Raw genomic sequence first — 26,766 nt, 5'->3', positions numbered from 1 at the left:
TGAGCATGTTATTCTAAGGAGTGACTGAAGTATTCTGGGAAGTGAGTTATCCATCTCAGGACTTCCCCCCTGGGAAGACTAACCATCTGAAAGAATATGGCCCAATCATTATTTCACTAGTCACCAAACTTTTAAGGACTCTACAAAGAGCATTATTTTAAGCACTATGCCATCACTGTAACTAGGTTTTCTCTCTTAAAACTTGAAAACAAGTGGTTTCAGCATGCCCCAACTTCCTCCCCTGGGAAGATATCTTATACCTGTAAAAGAAAATGTCCCTTTCCTTTTCCGCGCACTTTTGAACAACTCTGACTGGGCTCTGATGCCTCCTCAGTTATTTTCAAGGACACAGGGTGCTAATTGAGGTCAAGCAGCTGTGACTCCAGTGCCAAAGAACAATTGTACAGAATACAAAAGTCTTCCTTTACAAAAGATACTAAGGATCTAGTCTTGAGATCCAAATAAACCCTGTTTGCAGTTACTTTTGCATGTTTCTTTTATCTTAAACAGACCAAGCTACAAGACTGAAATGGTGTTTCTTTTATCCATGTTTCTCAAATATTTTATCCTTGATACGTGACACTATCATATGTAGCTATTAAACTGACTCAATGTCTCCAGGTCAGTTTTTAGAACTTTTACCCACTGCAATGCCAAATTTCCTCCCAGGGCTGAGGGTCAATAAAGCGCTTTGCAAATACCTCAATCAGAAATACAAAGAAAAAGACAAAGTTTCCATTGCCCTCAAAATAGACCTTTATAGAAAACTGAATATCTTTCATAAGTTTACCTCAATCTCAAAATAATTTTGTGAAAGTATTGTCATTAATTATCAACAATTAATAGAGTAGAATCCTGAGGCCCAAAGAGTTTTAAGAATATTCCAAGGTGGTATGAGATTAATAGGTATAAACTACTATGTATAAAATAAAGAAGGAACAAGAATATATTGTATAGCACAGGGAATTATAGGCATTATCTTGTAATAACTTATGGAGTATGAGCTGCAAAAACACTGACTCATTTTGCTGTATGTCGGAAACTAATACAATACTGTAAGTCAACTATACTTCAATTAAAAAAAGAACATTCCCAAGACCTCTTAGTTCTTTAGAAACAGATTTATATCCAAGGTCCTCTGCTGCCTCAACTCTTTCCTCTACACCATAGATGGCCCCCATCAAGTTACCCACTTTATTTGTATTTCACTTCTCTAGCAACAATGGACAGAGAAAGCAATGGCACCCCACTCCAGTACTCTTGCCTGGTAAATCCCGTGGATGGAGGAGCCTGGTAGGCTGCAGTCCATGGGGTCGCTAGGAGTCGGACATGACTGAGTGACTTCACTTTCACTTTTCACTTGCATGCATTGGAGAAGGAAATGGCAACCCACTCCAGTGTTCTTGGCTGGAGAATCCTAGGGACGGAGGAGCCTGGTGGGCTGCCGTCTCTGGGGTCACAAAAGAGTCGGACACGACTGAAGCGGCTTAGCAGCAGCAGCAGCAGCAACAATGGAAAAAAGTCTGGCTTCTTCTGAAGTCATTAGGAATCTTTGATGAAATGCAGACGTGAATTCAGCTCTCCCTCCAATGAAAATACATAAAACATACTGGTTATATAAGAAATGTTATGGGATCATCGTGGATGTGGAAAACTTTTTAAAGGAATGCACAAATGATGCTTGGAATCCTGAAAAGGCCAAAGAAGTTATTACAAACAAATGACCAAATGTGGAATGGGGGGAAATTCCATGAACAATCAGTATTGTCACTTGACTAGTTTGTTTTTATTCTGGAAGGGCTTCTCTTTGATGGAAAACCCTGGTTTTTTAAAGCGTTTCAAATGAACTCAATGACCAACCTGTAGATGGAGAAGGAAGCCACGGAGCGAATGAGGGATGCCAAAGCCCCCACTTTGGCAGCTTCCACCGCCCCCTCCATGCGGTACTGCACTGCTGCGGAGTAGTTGGTATAAGGTTGATTGTAAACGACGATCTTCCCTTCTGCATCTGGCCCCCTTCTCTGCAGTTCATCGAAAGAGGTCACCACCAGAACTTCCGCAGTAATGCCTACAAGTAAAAGTCATGCAAGATTAACGCGTGGTTTCCGATCAGCCAGGTTGAATTGGCACACAAAAGGTCACACACGCTCTATCCACTACATCTGGCAAACTGGTTTGCAAAGATCAAAGTTTCAGAGCCATTTGCTATGGGAGAAAGACTATAGGGGTTAGCCAGTTTCCCAAGAAAGAGAAAAGGCATTCAAAACATTTAATATACGACTCATTAGGTTTTTCAACTCATTTGACCAGCTGCTATTAAACCACAAATTGCTTGCAAAGATGTCTTTTTTTTTTGTCTCTTTCCCACCCTAACAGGTCATGAGTTTCACAAAATGACACTAATTATTTATTTAAAAAACACATTTTAGAAAGCTTCCCTTGGGATTAATGAAACACATATTTATCTTTTCATAAAACTATTTTGATATGTGGCTAAACAACATTCATTGACATCATACAAAGGACGGCAGTTTACTAAAAAAATTCTTAGGAGCCAATGATTTTCATACTTCCAATTTTTAACAAATAGTTAATGTAACTTCTCCCAAGAGCCACAAAAAGTCAGCTTGTTTTCTTTCCTTCTTTGTACTGAATCCTTTTAAAGAATGTGAAAACTGCCCATGTCTCGATTTATAGGACTTGTTCATTACCAAACATTTCACTATTCTTCACCTAAAAATTCTGAAGATGCTATGTAACTGTTCTATAATCCTGTTGTCTCATTTAGAAAGATGTGACATCTTTTTTCACACCACAAGTCTTGCCCAAATCTTCCTGATTAGGACAGGATTTCACAGCTTCTGAGAAGTCATTCAAAAACTGCCAGACCACTGAGGATTCAATTTGATGGCACAGTTACAGGGACAAGAAAAAAAAATATTTAGCAACAAAGGCCAGATGCAGTAGCTAAATATAACTATCTAAAGTAAGGAGGCAGGCACCTACTGCTTTATAGCTTCAGCCAGGCAGTCATGAAATATGGCAGTAAAAACCCAAGTATCAACATGGATTATTTGGCACATTTCTTTAGTCTTGCAAACTAGAGAATCAAGTTCTTCTGGAAGCTTAACATGTCATTAAAATAGTAACTGTTACTTGGAAAATCCTTTTTAAATGCACTGCAGTTATGAGAGAATTTCAACATGGGCCCCACACAATGGACCCTTTGAGCTGGCTGCTCTCCGCTTCTGGTTCCACCATCCAGACTGAATCTGTACCATCGCTTTAAAGTGATTGACTACAGATCTACAAGTATGTCTCCACCAACATTCAGAACTCAGAACTTAATTCATAATCTAAGGAAAGCAATGGACAATTATGAAAAGTAAGATAGCCACCAGCTTTTTCACATGATAAATATGTGTAAAAATACAAATAAAGGCTTGGCTAGATGGACTTTGAGATTCATAACTTTTTGAAACCTGGAGTTACCTTGAAATTTGACTGGCGTTATTGTTGGCATGTCACAGGAATTTTGTTGATGCTTTTCAGCTGTTTCTAATGAATAACAGATTCGATGGTCCACCCAAGGGGTGTCCCAGCAATGGGGTAATTTTGGCATCTGGATTGGAGCCACTAGAAACGAAGCCAAGTTTCTATAAATTTTCATTGGCCACTGCAAAATTAAAATCATACAAGGGGAGTGCTTCACTAGGGTCTATGGTTCAAGTTCTTTTAACAAATGTGAGTGACAGAGTCCTAATGAGCCAAAACCTAACCTAGACATCAGTCGCCAATGCAGAACACTAGAAGCAGCTATAGGTCAAAATCTATCACCAAGAACTTGCAAGAAGTCTTCAAATTAATCTGTTTTCCTGAAAGCTTAGGGTCATCTCTGATTCCTCTGTCTCCTTCATCCTCCAGGTCCCATCAGTCCTCAAATACTGAGACTCTTACTCCTTAGTACTACCTGAAAGCAGGCCTCTGCTCTGCCACATTACACCTCTCACATCAGACTCTGGTGCCCTTCTGTTTGGACCATGAGTTGCTCCTCTTTCACCTCACCACCACTAGTGTCCCAGCCTCCAGCCCAGCTCCCTCAAATTTAACTTCCACAGAGCCACCAGGGTGAAGGACTCAAACTGCGGAAAAGTCAGAGCAGCCTGTGCCACCATCTCCCTGCCCACCCCGCCCCCCCCGCCCATTACCCGTCACCTCACAGTAACAGTCAAAGCCTGTCTGTCTGTATAGACGTGGGCTCCCTTTTATTTTAAATTCAGTCAATACTAAAGTTAAAGTTCCCACTCTCACCACAGCAGTTCACTTCTCAGTGTCTTCGTTCACACTACGGTAGATATGTCTTGTTGACCCCACTCTCCCAACTTTGTCATGTGACTAACACCTATTTATCCTCAGATGCTGTTTAAGAATCACTCCCTCAAACTCTACACAATATTATGCAACAGCCGATATCGGGAAAGAATCTAAGAAAGAGCAGATATATGAATATGTATGACTGATTCACTTTACTGTACATCTGAAACTAGCACAACACTGTAAACCAGCTATTCAGTTCAGGCCAGTTCAGTTGCTCAATTGTGTCTGACTCTGTGACCCCACGGACTGTAGCTCGCCAGGCCTCCCTGTCTGTCACCAACTGCCGGAGTCTACTCAAACTCATGTCCATCAAGTCAGTGATGCCATCCAGCCATCTCATCCTCTGTCAACTATACTCCAATAAAAATAAAATTTAAATAAGAAATAGAAAAAAAAAAAAGAATCATTACTTTAGGGAGCATTCTCAAGGACTCTGGCCTCTTTGCCTCACCCCTCTCCCCCTGCCTCCAGGAAGGCTGGTTAGTGCACCACTCAACTCTTGACTTTCAGAGTCTCCTGGGCATACCCAGGCACTAGACAATGTTGTTGTTTAGTCGCTCAGTCGTGCCTGACTCTTCACAACCCCAGGGACTGTAGCCCTCCAGGCTCCTCTGTCCATGGGATTTCCCTGGCAAGAATACTGGAGTGGGTTGCCATTTCCTTCTCCAGGGAATCTTCTCAGCTTAGGGATCAAACCCAGGTCTCCTGCATTATCAGGCAGATTTTTTACCATTGAGCCACCAGGAATGCCTAAGAGACAATGCAACTTTGCTCATTTATGATTGACAATACCACCTAAGCCGGGAACTCTTCGGGGTCTGGGGCTTTTGCTTTGGTTCGTATCTCCTGGGCCTAACATAGTGCTCAGTGTGTGTGTAGGCAGCCAGTCAATAAGCTTTCCTCAAATGGCACTGCTCCACATAAGGGGCTATTGACTGGATCTAAAGCATTTCCATAGAAGTGCAATTTTATCTTTAAAGTTTGAGAGCACTTCTCCCACAATAACTCAGCAGTCTGACTCTCTGACCACCCAGAGCACAGCTGCACAACAACAACCAAGCAAAAAAGGCCTCGGGGCAGTCAGAACAGAAATATAAATCCCAAGTATAAAAACTCAGGCGCTTGAACATAAGGAAGCTCTTCTGCTCTTAAAGCCTAGTTACCCTTATTTCTATAAAATTCTAAATCTAGTGCTTAAACCTATGAACTATGAGAAACAATAAATCAGAAAGGAGATAGGTTTGGAAGCTGATAGCAGTACCACAGGGGGAAAAAAAGCAATGTCAGAGACAGGAACATGAAACATAACAAATACGCACTTACTGACATTTTTGCAGTATCAGAAATGCTCTGTGTCTGGGCTAACATGGCGGCCACTAGACACATGTGGCTACCAGCACGTTATTTTTGTACTTACTTGGCTGCACCAGGTCTTAGCTGTGGCATGCAGGATTTCCGATCTACATTTTGACAGGCAGGCTCTTGGATGCAGCATAGGAACTCTTAGCTGTGGCATGTGGGATCTAGTTCCCCAACCAGGGATCAAACCCAGGCCCTCTGCATTGGGACTGCGGAGTCTTAGCCACTGGACTACCAGCGGGGTCCCCCTGAATGCCTTAAATGTGACTAATGTGACTCAGAAACTGAATTTTTAATGCCATTTCTTTTAATCAACTTATACTCAAATTTAGATAGCCACATGTAAATAATGGCTACTGTGTAGAATGCGTAATCACCGCAGGCTCAGCTATTACGTAGGCAGATGGCCAAAAGCGCCTCTGCTGACCCCGGGGGGCTTGCTTCAGGACAGGCAGGAACAGACGTGGCCATCACCGCAGGGCCTCCTACAGCAGCCTGTATTCAGTACCCACTGTTTGGGAAGTCAGGGTATGTACAAAAATACTTAAGCAAGATTTTTGCTCAAAATGAATAAAATAAAACCAGGCCATCCAGAAAACCTCACTCTTCCATATTAATTGTGTTTTGACATGGTACGCAAAGGAAAGCCTTCTGCTCTCCTACACAGCAGGCTGCTATTCTTTTCTCTCCTCTCTGCTCCCTTCTTTTCATGCCCTCGTTCTTAAAACTAGCATATGAAAACCTCAAACATAAAACCATTATCAGATGTCCTGAACTCCTTATTAATAATTGTAACCCACTCCCAACCCCCATCTCTCTTTTCTAGCTTAATTTTTCAATAGCAGTTGTCTGCTTCCAGCTGCTTCTACTACAGTAATGTAAGCCCCAGGGGGTGGAGGGGGGGGCAGCGGGGTAGAAATTCTTGTCTGCCTTATTCATTAATATTGTCAAAATGCCTTAAGTGGTACCTGACATGTAATATGTGAAATTTACTCATACACACTCATAGGCACAAATGCACACATGTACACATGCATATACAGAATGAAATAAAGAGAAACCAAAAAATAAGTGTAATAATATCCCATCCATGATCACTCCCCTAAAATGTATACATCCAAGAAACTTACACATTTCTGTAAGTGAGTATAATTGATAAAATAATAATAGTGAGTATCTATTGTTTAAACCAGTGTTCATAGCAACTCTGCAAAGTAGTCATTAGGAACACGGAAGTGCATAGAAATAAATTTACACGACTACAAGGTGCTGAAACTGAAAGTTGAATTATTGGTCATCTGAATCCAAGGGTCATGCTCTTCCTATTAACATCTTTGCTATCTTCTTTTGAAATGTAAAACATATCAAAAGAAAAGCTCTGGATTTTCATCTGAAGAGGAATAAGAAACATAAGTAAGTATATAAAAAGCTGCCTAAAGTTATCCTTTATTTTTCCTTCATCTTGCTCATACATCAGAGCACTGTTATCACACTAGGTTCCAGTCTTCTCACAGGGGAGCTATGAGGGATGTTTCACTCTAGGACAAGAGTCATCAAACTGTTAGAGCAATGAAAAGAATGGTGGTAGTTATTATTATAAAAATAGTATAAAAAGCCTCAGGCTCCCTTCTATTCTCCACTTCTAATTCTCCATTTCTAATTTTCAAAATTGATTCACTTATTTTTTTACACGCCTCACCCTGTGCATAGTTAGTGCTGCAGTTTTCTTGCAGAGACAACAGACGCTGACTGCTGTGGTGTTGGCTGGGATCATTTATTCTATGGAAAATTTGATACAGAGACTCAAATCTCAGTCTCTTCTGCCCTGATTCCTCCCAAGAACAGTTAAGAGTAGGAAGATAGTGATGTGAGAATTTCATAATCTTTTCTATTATTAAAAGGAAAAGATTACAGACAGAAAAACATGTCTCTGGGGCTCAATTCAAAGTGGGAAGTCTCAGGAAATGGATTCTGATTTCAGAAGACTTAACCCCAAACAGGAATTACTCCAGCCCCACCTAAAAGAAAGCCTAGTGTCTCACTCTTCACCATGTAATCTTATTCCAAGTGTGCTATACAAGGCTACTAGGTCCAGTGGAGTGGTTGGTTTTCCTGAATTCAATTACAGAAAAAAGGATAAAAGCTGTTCTTGGAAATTTGATGTTTTGGCCTGAAGTGGTAAGGAAATTGCAAATTCATGGCAAGGCAAATAAAAAGAACTTCAGAACAGTCCTTTCTGAGCATCCATCTTTTGGGGGAGAAGATAATGATTGTGCACCAACCTTTTCATGGAAGAACAAGCGTTAAAGATTCAAAGTCATTGAAAAAATTTACAGCCCTCCTGCTGGGTGGAATTTGTGTTGAGCATTGGGATAATAGGAACTTTAAGTTCCATTTCTGTCCTCAAAAATTGTATAATCTGGGGAAGAAAAATAGGTAAATAATAACTTTAAAAAGCACAGGATGTCACAAGCGCTTAAAGTACAGAGTAAAATTTCATGAAAAAAGTAACATAAATCAATATCAATTCTGATAGGGGGAAATCTTGCAAGTTTCCCAATAAGATCAACTTTAAGTGGGACTTAAAAGATTTCAGTAGGCTGAAAATAAAGAAAAGGGCATTCCCAGGTAAAGAACAAAGAAGGGAACCCCAAAACAGGTGAAACATCTATTCAAATTCAGTGAATAGGAGATTTCCTGCCAGGTCCCAAAAAACAGACAGTGTGACACTCTAAAATCTTCTAATTGTTAACCAAGATATTTATGGACCCCTATCATTCTATGAATTCTAAGAAGACAAGTAGAAGAGTGTCTTTGAAATAATTTTCAGGAAAATACGGTTAAACGAAGCTATTATCTTATGAAAAAGTTGGCTTAAAGCTCAACATTCAGAAAACTAAGATCATGGCATCCGGTCCCATCACTTCATGGCAAACAGATGGGGAAACAGTGGAAACAGTGGCAGACTTTATTTTTTGGGGTTCCAAAATCACTGCAGATGGTGACTGCAGCCATGAAATTAAAAGACGCTTACTCCTTGGAAGGAAAGTTATGACCAACCTAGACAGCATATTAAAAAGCAGAGACATTACTTTGCCAACAAAGGTCCATCTAGTCAAAGCTATGACTTTTCCAGTAGTCATGTATGGATGTGAGAGTTGGACTATAGATAAAGCCGAGCATGAAAGAATTGATGCTTTTGAACTGTTGTGTTGGAGAAGACTCTTGAGAGTCCCTTGGATTGCAAGGAGATCCAACCAGGCCATCCTAAATGAAATCAGTCCTGAATATTCATTGGAAGGACTGATGCTGAAGCTGAAACTCCAATACTTTGGCCACCTGATGCGAAGAACTGACTCATTGGAAAAGACACTGATGCTGGGAAAGATTGAAGGTGGGAGGAGAAGGGGAACGACAGAGGATGAGATGGTGGATGGCATCACTGACTCAATGGACATGAGTTTGAGTAAACTCTGGGAGTTGGTGATAGACAGGGAGGTCTGGCGTGCTGCAGTCCGTGGGGTTGCAAAGAGTTGGACATGACTGAGCGACTGAACTGAACTGAAGCTATTATCTGCGTGAAAGTTAGAAGAGCAAGAGGCAAAACACTGCTCCAGTGACTGAATTGCCCTATCCACACTGGCCTCCGAGAGCCAGCTCCAATCAAACCTTGTCCGTCCGCCTTGCAAGTGAGCCCGGACCTGACTTCATCACAATCCAAGGAGACAATAAATTCTCACCATTTCGTTTGTTCAACATCGCAGCATGCCGCAAGCTGTCTTTCCACACTAACACTTGAGGACGGGCCGCAAGCAAAGCAGCTTGTCTACCTTGACTTCTAAAATACAGAGTTTGCACGTTTTGTCTTTTGCTGGAGAGGCTACTCCAGGACCATTATTTTTAATCAACATGTAATGTAGGCCACTCAGGTTGTCCAGAGACCCAACTCAGCAATACCCTTAGCCACAGCATACAGCACAGACTGGTCCTTAGCAATCTGATCACTTAGAATCCAAACTGCTTCCACAGCAGGCAAGGCAGTCACACAATAAGGCACCTTGATCAAGCTTAGTGATTATCAAAGGGAGCATTCATAGCCTAGAACATGAGGTGCACTGTGTCTGAATCACAGTTGCTTTGAAACATGGTTGGTTTGAAACATGTCTGAAATGGTAGCCTTCTCCCCAGCCCCTGGTATTTCCTTGTAATGGGGATTGGTGTGGGTGAGCAAGGGCTTTCGCCAAAACCAGTTATCTAATACATCTGGAAAAGTGAGCAGCTGCAAGATACTGTGCACCTTGGTCAGTTTCCAGTGGTATGTAAGGAATAAAATCCACAGGCCTCAGTGACAGTGGAGATAGAGAGGTGAGTTTCTATAGACTAAAACAGGATTTGTTTTAGCTTTGCTGAGAAGGTGTGTTGTTAGTTGTTCAGTCGTGTCTGACTCTTTGTGACCCCATAGACCGCCAGGCTCCTCTGTCCATGGTATTTCCCAGGCAAGAATACTGGAGTGGGTTGCCATTTCCCTCTCCAGGGAATCTTCATGAGATCAAACCTGGGTCTTCTGCATTGCAGACAGATTCTCTACCATCTGAGCCACCAGGGAAGTCCTTGCGATCTCAGGAATGAGTGTTGAGGGACTACAGGACATTGGCAGGGAGGCTGGGGAGAGGTGGAAGGGAGGAGAGTACTGAGATTCCAGTATGTAGACAGTAAGGGAAAGGATGGCATGAGAGGAGACGGGCGGTATGTAGGCAACATCACACGGGAGCCCTGTAGCTGTACTATGGAGGGCATTTGGGTGGGGATCGAGAAGTCAGGCAAATTCAGATTTACATTTAGAAAACATCACTGGGCTCAGGGTGATGAAGCATTGGAGGAGGTAAGGAAAGGAGGCGGGCTTGCAGGACAGCTGTTTAGGGGACCACCGCCACATTCTGCCTGAGAGGTGACAGTGGCTTGGAGTAGCGCAGGGCAGTAGAGGAAAAGAGCAGTGAACCCACTTTGGGCAAGAGTGTGGAAGGGACACCTTTGACTGTGATGGGGAGACTGACTTGGAGTTCTGCACTCCACTATCCGCGCTGTCCAATCTACGTAACGGTTTTCCTGGGGAAAGGTGTATATCAACCGAAATTTAGTGATCAAATCATTCAAAATGAAGACAATTTTGAAAATTTTTGTTTGCTTCATTTCTATTGAAGTATAGTTGACTTACAATACTGTGCTAGTTTCAGGTGAACAGCAAAATGAATCAGTTATACACATCTCACTTTTTTAGATTCTTTCCCCATATAGGTCATTACAGAGTACTGAGCAGAGTTTCCTGTGCTATGCAGTAGGTCCTTACTAGTTATCTATTTTACATATACTATACTAGTATGGAGAAGGCAACGGCGACCCACTCCACTACTCTTGCCTGGAAAATCCCATGGACGGAGGAGCCTGGTGGGCTGCAGTCCATGGGGTCGCTAAGAGTCAGGCACGACTGAGCGATTTCACTTTCACTTTTCACTTTCAAGCATTGGAGAAGGAAATGGCAACCCACTCTAGTATTCTTGCCTGGAGAATCCCAGGGACAGAGGAGCCTAGTGGTCTGCTGTCTATGGGGTCGCACAGAGTCGGACACGACTGAAGCGACTTAGCAGCAGCAGCAGTGTGTATATGTCAATCCCAATCTCTCGATTTATCCCTCTCCCATTACCCCTTGTTAACCATAAAATTGTTTTCTATTTCTCTTTTGTAGATAAAAATTCCACATGTAAGTGATACCCTATGATATTTTTCTTTCTCCATCTGAATAATGTGAATCCTACTGGTAAAACAAGCATCTTACGCTAAAACTTTTTAACAAAGTGTTTATATGTTACATTATATATATATATTATTCTTCACTATATACTTTAAATGGGGTATTTCTTTATCAGTAATAAGAAGTCTCCATCATTATATATTGGCTACAAGGCTCACTAGCCTTTGATCTGGAACAAGTTGCCCAACTTTCCCCAGCCTATAACATGAGAATCACAATAATATTGATACCATCAGGATTCGTGGGAGCACTGTTTAAGATGATAGAGGTAAAAATTACTCTGTATATTACAAAGCATTATAAAACAAGAATAGGTATGCAAGGGGTCTGGACATACACAGAATAAGTATAAGCAATAAATATATGATTTATTTAAAATTTCATTTCAAACGATTACCAGAAGTAAAACAAAAATAGTAGGTATGACTTCAACAAAGAGGGAGCCTCTTGGCTCAGAGCAAAGCTAGTCTTTATCAGGTCAGACAGCTCCAGAGGCTGTGTGACTTCTTCTCAATTTAGACTAAATTGATAACTTAGGCAGCATATCATAAAGAGCTCAAGTCAGGCTGGGCAAAGAAACTGAGTAGGTCTCATGGGTCTGCTTGGCAGCAATGGGTACAGAAGGAGTGATGGGAGAGAGGAGGATGGAAGGGACATTTTTAAGTAGCATCAGAAGAACAGGCCAAAACAGAAAAAGATGCCAGTAGCCCTATCTAAAATTACATCTGTGCTATATTTGATGATTTCCTCTACGTTTCTTTATTAAAAAAAAAATGACCACCCACTCATCAATTGCCTTGTAAACTGCAGGGTATCTCTTGGAACACTGGGTTTGGCCATGAGACTTGTTCTGGCCAATGGAATGTGAGAGGCCAGGGTGTGTGGTCACAGCTGGGTGGGAAATGTAAGAGCCATTGTTAAGTTTTGACTGCCTTTGAAGAACCCTTTACTTTCAGCCACAAGAATGGAGTGTCCCAGATGGGTTTTTCCTTCAGCCTGAATCCTGGGGTTAAAAAAGAGATCTGAGGTAGAAACAAGGGCATTACCAACTTTATATACATATATAATATATATATATATATATATTATAATACATATATAAATATATTTTAAATATATTATTTAAAAAGTTTGTTTATAAATTTATGTTATATATATGACATAAACCGTGGAACTTCCCAGGTGCTGCTTGTGGTAAAGAACCCACCTGCCAAAGCAGAAGACAACAGATGCGGGTTCAAGACGTGGGTTCGATCCCTGGGTCAGGAAGATCCCTGGAGGAGGGCATGGCAACCCACTCTAGGATTCTTGCCTGGAGAATCCCATGGACAGAGGAACCTGATGGGCTATAGTCCATAGGGTCACAAAGAGTTGGACATGACTGAAGCAACTTAGCACGCATGCATGCATATGACATGAAACTTGGTGGTTGCAAGTCACAGAGATTTGGGGGTTGTGCATTACTGAGGAAGAGCTGAGTGATGTAGGAGCCTTGAATTCCAAGTTTCTATCGGTATTTTACAATCCGCAGCTGATGACAGATAAGATATAGGATAAATATATTTAATGCCTTAGGGAAGACCGTTCAGTGAAAATTAGATAACTACTGTCTTCCTCCCATCAAACATCAAAGTGATCAAACACCAAACAGTAGAAAGAAAACAAATCTGAAGAAGAATTAGTAAGCGTCAGTGATTTAACACACATAGACTAAATGACAAAGAATTTTAAGCAGGAGATAAGCCCTAGAGATTATTAAAATACAGTCTCGGCAGCTCAGTTAGCTAACCCATCTAATGTTACTTCTAAAGAAACAAGAAGCCCTGTTGTGCAGTTAAATAAGTCTATATACTTTCAGGAGATTTCAATATTTCATAGCTAAATGCATTTTCTAAATTCCATCTTCAAAAATTGAGGGCAAAAACGATAGAAACTGGTGTGGTTGTGTTTGTACCAAGTATAAAATAATGTTATTGTAGTGTTATATCAGAGAGAGAAAACAACTCTGTGACAATCTGGCATTCCAAAATGGGATTTTTGTAAAGCTATGTTTTGAAATGTTAACTGTCCTATGCTCTTCTTAGAGAAGTAAAAGTTGGGGAAAAAATACTGTAACCAAACAGAATTTCTGCTCTCAACAATAAGAAACCTGGCTCAGGTTCATAATTAGTTTGATACAGCAATTTACCTCTAAAAGAAAGTTCTAGAGACATGATTGAAATATCAGAATGAGAAAATTTCCAGGATGTTGTTTATTAAAGTCCATCGACTGGAAGGACATAAACTCAGCTATCAATGTCAATCCCATTACAATTATAATTAAAAGCTATCACCATACAGTTTAAGCAGGAGTGATTTAAGCAGAAAGGCATTCAGTTCAGTTCAGTTCAGTCGCTCAGTCGTGTCCGACTCTTTGCAACCCCATGAATCGCAGCACACCAGGCCTCCCTGTCCATCACCAACTCCCAGAGTTCACTCAGACTCACATCCATCGAGTCAGTGATGCCATCCAGCCATTTCATCCTCTGTCGTCCCCTTCTGCTCCTGCCCCCAATCCCTCCCAGCATCAGAGTCTTTTCCAATGAGTCAACTCTTCGCATGAGGTGGCCAAAGTACTGGAGTTTCAGCTTTAGCATCATTCCTTCCAAAGAAATCCCAGGGCTGATCTCCTTCAGAATGGACTGGTTGGATCTCCTTGCAGTCCAAGGGACTCTCAAAAGTCTTCTCCAACACCACAGTTCAAAAGCATCAATTCTTTGGCGCTCAACCTTCTTCACAGTCCAACTCTCACATCCATACATGACCACTGGAAAAACCATAGCCTTGACTAGATGGACCTTTGTTGGCAAAGTAATGTCTTTTTGAATGTCTTTTGAATATGCTTTTGAATATGCTATCTAGGTTGGTCATAACTTTCCTTCCAATGAGTAAGTGTCTTTTAATTTCATGGCTGCAATCACCATCTGCAGTGATTTTGGAGCCCAGAAAAATAAAGTCTGACACTGTTTCCACTGTTTCCCCATCTATTTGCCATGAAGTGATGGGATGGGATGCCATGATCTTCATTTTCTGAATGTTGAGCTTTAAGCCAACTTTTTCAGTCTCCACTTTCACTTTCATCAAGAGGCTTTTTAGTTCCTCTTCACTTTCTGCCATAAGGCAATTAACCACATTTAATAGATGAGAAAATATGAAGTTTCAGGAAGGTACAGGAAAGTTTAAAGATCTTATCAAACTAGAAAGTGGCAGAATTTGAATATGAATTTAGGTCAGACTGATTCTGAATCCATGCTCTTCTCACCCCATCCCACATAGCTTCCCTCCCAGTGAACTTAAGTAAGCATGTACTGATAAGCTTTCTAGGACTCTCTCCTCAGGTGGCCAATAATCTTTGAAGGTTCCCAACAACTGATCCTACTCCACAAATCCCTGGACTTAGAAAGTGGAAAAGAAAAGCAAAAATGTTCCAAAGTCTCACAAATGAATAAGTACCATTAACATTTCAAATATTCAAAGATTTTATGTTGCCTTCGGGATACCCAAATTCACTTATTCCCTATATTCTCTATGCTATTCCTTCCTGTTTTACAAATAACCCAACTTTCAACGCTTGGCCAAATATCTATCTGATTCAGCACATAATTGAATCAAACTAGACTCAAGTTAAATAAGTGATGTTAGAGTAGGAGAGGTGTATATATATATATATATTTTTTTTTTTTTTGATCATCCCATGTCATGTGGGATCTTAGTTCTCAAGAATTGAACCCACACTCCCTGCAGCAGAAGCGTGGAGTCTTAACCACTGGACCACTAGTGAAGTCCCTATATTTCCATTTTAAAGGAGATTTTCACCTACAATAATTTGTTTATTCAATAAATGTATTTGAGCCCTTCCAATATGCTAGGCCATTCCAAAGTGCTAATCAATGATATAGTGATTTCACTATATGAAGATTACATTCTAGTGGGTAGGATCAGTAACCATCAAAACCAGCAAACATATTATAATATAATTACAACTTAATACCTGATGCTCTGAAATTGGAGTCCTTGGGACTTGATCTGGTCTGAAAGGATCTTGAAAATCTTTTTTTTTATAATTTTTAAATTTAATTTTATTTTTAAACTTTACAATATTGTATTAGTTTTGCCAAATATCGAAATGAATCCACCACAGGTATACCTGTGTTCCCCATCCTGAACCCTCCTCCTTAAGAAAAGGAAACATTTAGTTAAGAAACTGTGAGATGAATAGACATTAAGCAGGTAGAGCAGGAGTGGAAAGGGAGAAATAAAATAGTCCAAGTTGACCAAATAACATATGCAAAAGCTCTGAAGTGAGATGACATCCAAGGAACTGAAAGAAGACCAGGTAGAGTGGTAGAGTGATACAAAATGAAGCTGGACGGGTAGAAGGAACAAATTTAGGCAGAATCTTGAAGGCAACTTTAAGGAATTTGGGTATTTATTAATTAGTTGGAAATAATTGAGAGGTTTTAAGTATGAACAGTGATAATCCATCTTCTATTTTTCAGTATCATATTGGACTGTATCCAAGGTGTTTATGACCTTGTAAGTTCATGTTTCAAGCATTAAATAAAAATAAAACAAGGTTGCTATCACAACTTCTATTCAGCAATATACTAGACATCTTAACCAATGAAGCAAGACAAGAAAATATATCAAATACTTAAGTATTGAAAAGGAATGAACAAGATATCTTTATCTGAGAATGACATAATCATCTGTAGATAATCTGAGAAAAATCTATAGAGAAAATAATTGCACTGTTTACACAATCAATATACACAAATCAAAACATCCTATATACCAAGGATATTCTGATTTTTAAAATGTAAAAGAGAAAATTATGTTATTATTAATGGCAACAGAAATTAACTTTAAAAATTGTGAATATATTACAGAAAAAAAATCCATTCTTGTGCCCATATTAAAAATGGAGGCCAAAAATATCCTGGAACATCGCAATAACAACAAAACACAGAGAGAGTATTGCTAGATAGTACGACTTATTATAGAACTTACATAATGAAAAAATATAGTAGTACTACATGGAAAGAACCTAACAGAAAAGAATAGGGTCCAGAGATGGACCCACCCAGCAATGAAAGTTTGGTATATGATACAAGACGACAAAGAATACAACATTCCAAATCAGTTGGGAAATGATAACTCATTCTATGAAAGACCCTCAGTTCAGTTCAGTTCAGTCGCTCAGTCATGTCCGACACTTTGCAACCCCATGAATTGCAGCACACCAGGCCTCCCTGTCCATCACCAACTCCCAGAGTTGACTCAAACTCACGTCCATCGAGTCAGTGATGCCATCCACCATCTCATCCTCTGTCGTCCCCTTCTCTTCCTGCCCCCAATCCCTCCCAGCATCAGAGTCTTTTCCAATAAGTCAACTCTTCACATGAGGTGGCCAAAGTACTGGAGTTTCAGCTTTAGCATCATTCCTTCCAAAGAACACCCAGGATGTTTAGAATGGACTGGTTGGATCTCCTTGCAGTCCAAGGGACTCTCAAGAGTCTTCTCCAACACCACAGTTCAAAAGCATCAATTCTTCAGTGCTCAGCTTTCTTCACCGTCCAACTCTCACATCCATACATGACTACTGGAAAAACTAGATGGACTTGACTAGATGGACCTGTGTTGGCAAAGTCTCTGCTTTTGAATATGCTATCTAGATTGGTCATAACTTTCCTTCCAAGGAGTAAGTGTCTTTTAATTTCATGGCTGCAATCACCATCTGCAGTGATTTTGGAGCCCCCAAAAATGAAGTCTGACACAGTTTCCAATGTTTCCCCATCTATTTCCCATGAAGTGATGGGACCGGATGCCATGATCTTCGCTTTCTGAATGTTGAGCTTTAAGCCAACTTTTTCACTCTCCTCTTTCACTTTCATCAAGAGGCTCTTTAGTTCCTCTTCACTTTCTGCCATAAGGGTGGTGTCATCTGCATATCTGAGGTTATTGATATTTCTCCCAGCAATCTAGATTCCAGCTTGTGCTTCATCCAGCCCAGCGTTTCTCTGCATAGAAGTTAAATAAGTAGGGTGACAATATACAGCCTTGACGAACTCCTTTTCCTATTTGGAACCAGTCTGTTGTTCCATGTCCAGTTCTAATTATTGCTTCCTGACCTGCATGTAGGTTTCTCAAGAGGAAGGTCAGATGGTCTGGTATTCCCATCTCATTCAGAATTTTCCACAGTTTATTGTGATCCACACAGTCAAAAGCTTTGGCATAGTCAATAAAGCAGAAATAGATGTTTTTCTGGAACTCTCTTGCTTTTTCCATGATCCAGAGGATGTTGGCAATTTGATCTCTGGTTCCTCTGCCTTTTCTAAAACCAGCTTGAACATCAGGAAGTTCACAGTTCATGTATTGCTGAAGCCTGGCTTGGAGAATTTTGAGCATTACTTTACTAGCATGTGAGATGAGTGCAATTGTGTGGTAGTTTTGAGCGTTCTTTGGCATTGCCTTTCTTTGGGATTGGAATGAAAATGGACCTTTTCCAGTCCTGTGGCCTGTAAATTTAACACAGTCTCTCTCAAAATCCCAACAAAATGTTTTGCAGAAATAGAAAAATTCATTCAAAAATTCACAATTCATTCTCAAGGGACTTCAAACAGCCAAAACAATATATGAAAGAAAAACAAAGTTGGAGAATTCATATGGCCAGATTTCAAAACCATATTACAAAGCTACTATAAAAAAAACAATTTGATACTAGCATAGAGCTAGATAAATAAGCCAATGAAATAGAATAGAAAGCCCAAGGATAAAACCCTCGCAGATAGAGTTAACTGATCTTTGACGAGGATGTCAAGACAACTTGAACAGCTGATGTTGGGAAAACTAGATATCCACATGTAAAAGAGAAATTGAAAGTTTACCTTACACCTTATACAAAATTTAACTCAAAATGGATTGAAGACCTAAACATAGACTTGAAGCTATAAAACTCCTAAAAGGAAACAGGGGGAAAGCTTGATTACATTCGACTGGGCAATGATTTCTAGGGTATGTTACCAAAAGGGCAGGCAACAAAAACAAAAACAGACAACTGGGACTACATCAAACTTTTACAATTTCTGTGTATCAGAGGACACAATCAACAGAGTGAAAGGCAACCTATAGAATGGGAGAAAATATTTGCAATTCATAATTGGGTGAAAGTGAAGTTGCTCAGTCATGTCCGACTCTTTGCGACCCTGTGGACTGTAGCCTACCAGGCTTTTCCGTCCATGGGATTCTCCAGGCAAGAATACTGGAGTGGGTTACCATTTCCTTCTCCAGGGAATCTTCCCGACCCAAGGATCGAACCCAGGTCTCCCGCATTGGAGACACATGCTTTAACCTCTGAGCCACCAGGGAAGCCCCATAATTGGGTAATATCCAGAATACATAAAAGTATCCCATAACTCAACAACAACAACAAAACACAAAGTTAACCTGATTAACTGATTAAAAAATGGGGAAAGACATGAATACACAAAAACACAATGAGATATTACCTCACATCCCTTAAGATGGCTACTATCACAATAACAAAAGATAACAAGTGTTCATAGGACATGGAGAAACTGGAACTCCTGTGCACTCTTCAGTTCAGTTCAATTCAGTCGCTCAGTCATGTCCGACTCTTTGCGACCCCATGAACTGCAGCACGCCAGGCATCCCTGTCCATCACCAACTCCCAGAGTCCACCCAAACCTATGTCCATTGAGTTGGTGATCCCATCCAACCATCTCATCCTCTGTCGTCCCCTTCTTCTCCTGCCCTCAATCTTTCCCAGCATCAGGGTCTTTTCAAATGAGTCAGCTCTTTGCAAACACATCACCATTCCTCAAAAAATTAAAAACAGAGCTATCATATGATCCAGAAATTCCACATGTGGGAATATATTCAAAGGATTGAAAGCATGGTCTCTAAGAGATATTTGAACACTCATGTTCATACCAGTACTAGTCACAATAGTCAAGAGGTGGAACAGATGAATATCCATCAAGAGATGAACAGATGAACAAATGTGGTATATACATGTAATAGAATATCGACCCAGGAATCAAACCCAGGTCTCCCGCATTGCAGGCAGATGCTTTAACCTCGGAGCCACCAGGGAAGCCCCATAATAGAATATTATTCAGCCTCAAAAAGGAAGGAAATCTTATCTCATGCTACATGGCTTACCTTGGTACTTGGTATGCTAAGTGAAATAAAACCATCACACACACTTAGAGTAGTATATAATTGCATTTATATGACAATGATCAACTTCATAGAAACTGAAGGTAGAATGGTGGTTATCAGGGGCTAGAAGAGGAGAAAAAAGGGAATTACTGTTTAATGGGTATAGTTTTTCAGATTTGCAAGATAAAAAAGTTCTGAATATCTGTCTCACAATAATGTAAATATACTACCACTACTGAACTGTACACTTAAAAATGGCTAAGGTACGAAGTTGTACATTATGTGTTTTTCACCACAATTTAAACGTTTGAAGAAATTATACTAATATTTATGACATCAGAGTAGGAAAGGAATTTTCGATACTTTATTTGTTTATCTGTTTTGCTGCACCGAGTCTTAGTTGTGGCACGCCAACCCTTAGTTGCAGCATGTGGGATCTAGTTCCCTGACCATGAGTCAAACCCAGGCCCCCTGCACTGGGAGCACAGAGTCTTAGCCATTGGACCACCAAGGACGTCTTGGGAAAGGATTTTTAAAAGACACAAAGCGCAAACTGCAATGAAATGTTCATTAAATTTGACTACAGTGAAATAGAATAATATAAAAACTTATGTTTGAAAAACACTTAGTGAACAAAGCTAAAGTGCCACAGACTTGGAGAAGATATTTGCTCTTCATACAACTACAGAGGATTAGTTTCCAAACTATATAAAGAACTCAGGAAAATCTATAAGAAAAAATAAACAATAGAAAAATGGTCAACAAATATAAATAAGCAACGTGTATAAAGTAGAAATGCAAGAGACCAATAAACCAAAAGGCATTTAGCTTCTAATTATTCTACAGTGAAATAATATTTCACATCCATTAAAGGAAAAGTTGAAAAGTCTGGCAATACCGTGGGTTGGCAAGGATTTGAGGACAATGCAACCTCCATACATTGCTAATGGTAGTGTAAATTTACATAAACATGCTGTAGAGAAATTTAGCAATTTCAAGTAAAGTTCAAGAAGTCTTGCTGCTGCTGCTAAGTTGCTTCAGTCATGTCTGACTCTGTGCGACCCCATAGACTGCAGCCCACCAGGCTCCCCCATCCCTGGGATTCTCCAGGCAAGAACACTGGAGTGGGTTGCCCCAACAATTTCACACTGAAGTATTAACATTGACTTCAAAGAAATTAAAGAAACTCTCACACATGTGTATTGTGCAAATACTGTACAAAGGTATTGTAGCATTATTTTTAACTGCATAAAAGCATAAATAACATAATAAAAGTATAAATAATGAACAAAAGTGTCCATCAGTAGGAAAAATATATAAAGTCTTATATATTCATTCAAAAGAATACACAATTGTTGAACTAGATGAACTAGATCCACATGTATCAACATGAAAATCAAAGCATTAGTTGCACAGTCGTGTTCGACTCTTTGCAACCCCATGGACTATAGCCCACCAGGCTCCTCTGTCCATGAAATTCTTCATGCAAGAACACTGGTGTGGGTAGCCATTTCCTTCTCTAGGAGGATCGTCTTGATCCAGGGATCAAAACCAGGTCTCCTGAATTGCAAGCAGCTTCTTTACTGTCTGAGCTACCAGAGAAGCCCATATCAACATAGATAAATCATAAAAAGAAAGTTTTTTAAAAGCAGCATTTTCAGACTAACTTGTTCCATTAATGTGTCATTTAAAAACACATAGAATAAAATCGCATGTGTAGTCTATGACACGTACATATAAAGCAAAAGAATAAATGCATGTAGGGGAGAAATAAACATAAACTTCAGAATAGTTATTATACTTGGGGGAAGAAAGAAAAGAGAAAGGAATTGTTGAGAAGTACAAAAGGAGCTTCAACTGTATAAAAAATTATTTATTCTTTATTTTAAAAAGTATATATGAATGTGTTTGTGACTGTGAGTATGAAGCAGATATGCCCCAAACTTTATAATTATTAAATCTTACTAAGGAACAGTTTTCTACAAGTTTGAAATATTTAAAAAATTCATCCTAGTTGAGGGAAGTGCAGGATGGAAATGCTATTCTTTTCATATATCCTATGTCTTGTTCTCCTGGGAATAAGGTACAGAGTAATGCCACTATAAGCATATACACTTAGTTTGCAACTCTAAAAATATATAGGTTGTTCAACAACCCAATTGCAAAATGGGCAATCGATCTGAAGAGACATCTTACCAAAGAAGACATATAGATGGAAGTAGTAAGCACACTGAAAAGATGTTCAGTATCATGTATCATTAGGGGATTATAAGCTAAAACAATGAGATAACACTGCACACCTACTAAAATGGACAAAATCCAAAAACATTTACAATACCAGTGCTGGTGAGGATATGGAAGAACAGAAGCTCATTCACTGCTGATGTGGATGAAAAATGGTATAGCACAGTTAAGCAACTGATACATGGATTTCTTAAAAAGTAGCACATTGACAGTAATGGTAGTAGGGCTTCCCTGGTAGCTCAGCTGGTAAAGAATCCACTTCCAATGCAGGAGATCCCTGTTCGATTCCTGGGTCAGGAAGATCCCCTGGAGGAGGGCATGGCAATCTACTCCAGTATTCTTGCCTGCAGAATCCCCATGGAGAGAGGAGCATGGAGAGCTACAGTCCATGGGGTCGCAGAGAGTTGGACATGACTGAATGACTCAGCACAGCATGGCACACAGTATATTGATACAACAAAATATAATTTGGCAATAAAAAGGAATGAAGTACTGATGCATGCCAAAACATGGATGAACCTCAAAAGCATTAGAATACATAGAAAAACCCAGTAACAAATATCTCACTTTGTATGATTCCATTCATATAAAATATCTAGAATAGGCTAATCCATAGAGAAAGCAGATTAGTGGTTTCTAGGGGCTGTCAATGAGGAATGACTGCTAATGGGAGTGCCTGTCCTGAAGCCAATGAAACATTCTAAAATATATTGTGGTGATGATCACATAACTCCAAATATAATAAAATTCACTGAATGGTATACTTTGTATGGGTAAATTGAATGTTAGTTCAGTTCAGTCACTCAGTCGTGTGCAACTCTTTTGTGACGCCATGGACTGCAGCATGCCAGACTTCCCTATCTATCGCCAACTCCCGGAGCTTGCTCAAACTCATGTGCATCAAGTCAGTGATGCCATTCAACCATCTTATCTTCTGTAATCCCCTTCTCCTCCCACCTTCAATTTTTCCCAGCATCAGAGTCTTTTCTAGTGAGTTAGTTCTTCACATCAGGTGGCCAAAGTACTGGGGTTTCAGCTTCAGCATCAGTCCTTCCAATGAATATTCAGGACTGACTGGTTGGATCTCCTTGCAGTCTAAGCAACTCTCAAGAGATTCTCCAACACCCCAGTGCAAAAAGATTCAATTCTTTGACACTCAGCTTTCTTTATAGTCCAACTCTCACACCCATACATGACTATTGAAAAACCATAGCTTTGACTAGGTGGATCTTGGTTGATAAAGCAATGTCTCTACTTTTTAATATGCTGTGTAGGTTGATCATAGGTTTTCCTCCAAGGAGCAAGCATCTTTTAATTTCATGGCTGCAGTCACCATCTGCAGTGATTTTGGAGCCCCCCCAAAATAAAAGTTCTCACTGTTTCCATTGTTTCCCCCACCTATTTGCCATGAAGTGATGGGACCAGATGCCATGATCTTAGTTTTCTGAATGTTGAGCTTTAAGCCAACTTTTTCACTCTCCCCTTTCACTTTCATCAAGAGGCTCTTTAGTTTTTCCTCACTTTCTGCCATAAGGGTGGTGTCATCTTTATATCTGAGGTTATTGATATTTCTCCTGACAATCTTGATTTCATTTTTGTGTGATCCAGCCCCACATTTCACATGACATACTCTGCATATAAGTTAAATAATCTACAAAGCCACAGTCATCAAGACAGTATGGTACTGGCACAAAGACAGAAATATAGATCAATGGAACAAAATAGAAAGCCCAGAGATAAATCCATGCACATATGGACACCTTATCTTTGACAAAGGAGGCAAGAATATACAATGGATTAAAGACAATCTCTTTAACAAGTGGTGCTGGGAAATCTGATCAACCACTTGTAAAAGAATGAAACTAGAACACTTTCTAACACCATACACAAAAATAAACTCAAAATGGATTAAGATCTAAATGTAAGACCAGAAACTATAAAACTCCTAGAGGAGAACATAGGCAAAACACTCTCCGACATACATCACAGCAGGATCCTCTATGACCCACCTCCCAGAATATCGGAAATAAAAGCAAAAATAAACAAATGGGACCTAATTGATCTTAAAAGCTTCTGCACATCAAAGGAAACTATTAGCAAGGTGAAAAGACAGCCTTCAGAATGGGAGAAAATAATAGCAAATGAAGCAACTGACAAACAACTAATCTCAAAAATATACAAGCAACTCCTACAGCTCAACTCCAGAAAAATAAATGACCCAATCAAAAAATGGGCCAAAGAACTAAATAGACATTTCTCCAAAGAAGACATACAGATGGCTAACAAACACATGAAAAGATGCTCAACATCACTCATTATCAGAGAAATGCAAATCAAAACCACTATGAGGTACCATTTCACGCCAGTCAGAATGGCTGCGATCGAAAAGTCTACAAGCAATAAATGCTGAGAGGGTGTGGAGAAAAGGGAACCCTCTTACACTGTTGGTGGGAATGCAAACTAGTACAGCCACTATGGAGAACAGTGTGGAGATTCCTTAAAAAAACTGGAAATAGAACTGCCTTATGATCCAGCAATCCCACTGCTGGGCATACACACTGAGGAAACCAGAAGGGAAAGAGACACGTGTACCCCAATGTTCATCACAGCACTGTTTATAATAGCCAGGACATGGAAGCAACCTAGATGTCCATCAGCAGATGAATGGATAAGAAAGCAGTGGTACATATACACAATGGAGTATTACTCAGCCATTAAAAAGAATACATTTGAATCAGTTCTAATGAGGTGGATGAAACTGGAGCCTATTATACAGAGTGAAGTAAGCCAGAAAGAAAAACACCAATACAGTATACTAACGCATATATATGGAATTTAGAAAGATGGTAACAATAACCCTGTGTACAAGACAGCAAAAGAGACACTGATGTATAGAACAGTCTTATGGACTCTGTGGGAGAGGGAGAGGGTGGGAAGATTTGGGAGAATCGCATTGAAACATGTAAAATATCATGTATGAAACAAGATGCCAGTCCAGGTTCGATGCATGATACTGGATGCTTGGGGCTGGTGCAATGGGACGACCCAGAGGGATGGTGTGGGGAGGGAGGAGGGAGGAGGGTTCAGGATGGGGAGCACGTGTATACCTGTGGTGGATTCATTTTGATATTTGGCAAAACTAATACAATTATGTAAAGTTTAAAAATAAAATAAAATTAAAAAAAAAAAAAAAGCAGGGTGACAATATACAGCCTTCACATACTCCTTTCCCAATCTGGAACCAGTCTGTTGTTCCATGTCCAGTTCTAACTGTTGCTTCTTGACGTGAATACAGATTTCTCAGGAGACAGGTCAGGTGGTCTGGTATTCCCAACTCTTTAAGAATTTTCCACAGTTTGTTATGATCCAAACAGTCAAAGACTTTGGCACAGTCAATAAAGCAGAAGGAGATGTTTTTCTGGAACTCTTGCTTTTTCAAAGATCCAACAGATGTTGGCAATTTAATCTCTGGTTCCTCTGCCTTTTCTAAAACCAGCTTGAACATCCGGAAGGTCATGGTCCATGTACTGTTGAAGCCTGGCTTGGATAATTTTGAGCATTACTTTGTTAGTGTGTGAGATGAGTGCAATAGTGCAGTAGTTTGATCACTCATTGGCATTGCCTTTCTTTGGGATTGGAAGGAAAACTGACCTTTTCCATTCCTGTGGCCACTGCTGAGTTTTCCAAATTTGCTGGCATATTGAGTGCAGCAGTTTCACAGCATCATCTTTTAGGATTTGAAATAGCTCAACTGGAATTCCATCACGTCCGCTAGCTTTGTTTGTAGTGATGCTTCCTAAGGCCCACTTGACTTCACATTCCAGGATGTCTAGCTCTAGGTGAGTGATCACACCATCGTGGTTATTTGGATCATGAAGAGCTTCTTTGTATAGTTTTTCTGTGTATTTCTGCCTCCTCTTTTAATATCTTCTGCTTCTGTTGGTATGGACTCATACCATTTCTGTCCTTTATTGTGCCTGTCTTTGCATGAAATGTTCCCTTGGCATCTCTAATTTTCTTGAACAGATCTCTAGTACTTCCCATTCTATTGTTTTCCTCTATTTTTTTTGGCATGGATCACTGAGGAAGGCTTTCTTATCTCTCCTTGCTGTTCTTTGGAACTCTGCATTCAAATGGGTATATTTTTCCTTTTCTCCTTTGCCTTTAGCTTCTCTTCTTTTCTCAGCTATTTGTAAGGCCTCCTCAGATAACCATTTTGCCTCTTTGCATTTCTTTTTCTTGGGGATGGTCTTGATCACTGTTTCCTGTACAATGTCATGAACCTCGGTCCATAGTTCTTCAGGCACTCTATCAGATCTAATCGCTTGAATCTACTTGTCACCTCCACTGTGTAATCATAAGGGATGTGACTTATGTCATACTTGAATGGTCTAGTGGTTTTCCCTACTTTCTTCAATTTAAGTCTGAATTTGGCAATAAGGAGATCATGATCTGAGCCACAGTCAGCTCCTGGTCTTGTTTTTGCTGACAGTATAGAGTTTCTCCATGTTTGGCTGCAAAGAATATAATCAATCTGATTTTTATATTAACCATATGCTGATGTCCATCTGTAGAGTCTTCTCTTGTGTTGTTGGAAGAGGATGTTTGCTATGACCAGTGCATTCTCTTGGAAAAACTGTGTTAGCCTTTGCCCTACTTCGTTTTGTACTCTAAGGCCAAATTTGCCTGTTACTCCAGGTATCTCCTGACTTCGTACTTTTGAATTTCAGTCCCCTATAATGAAAAGGACACCT

General features: G+C 40.0%; 1 protein-coding gene across 1 annotated transcript in view; it reads right to left on the bottom strand.

Annotated features, from left to right (window-relative positions):
• Positions 1-26,766, bottom strand: part of CPQ (carboxypeptidase Q) — a 544,096-nt gene that overhangs the window by 365,046 nt on the left and 152,284 nt on the right. Inside the window, exon 3 of the mRNA XM_070383007.1 lies at positions 1,861-2,068. Within this exon, the coding sequence (XP_070239108.1) occupies positions 1,861-2,068 (208 nt within the window). The remainder of the gene's footprint in view (positions 1-1,860; positions 2,069-26,766) is intronic.

Source organism: Bos mutus, chromosome 14, assembly GCF_027580195.1.
Source record: "Bos mutus isolate GX-2022 chromosome 14, NWIPB_WYAK_1.1, whole genome shotgun sequence".
Taxonomy (NCBI): Eukaryota; Metazoa; Chordata; class Mammalia; order Artiodactyla; family Bovidae; genus Bos; species Bos mutus.
This window is presented reverse-complemented; position numbering and strand designations above follow the sequence as displayed.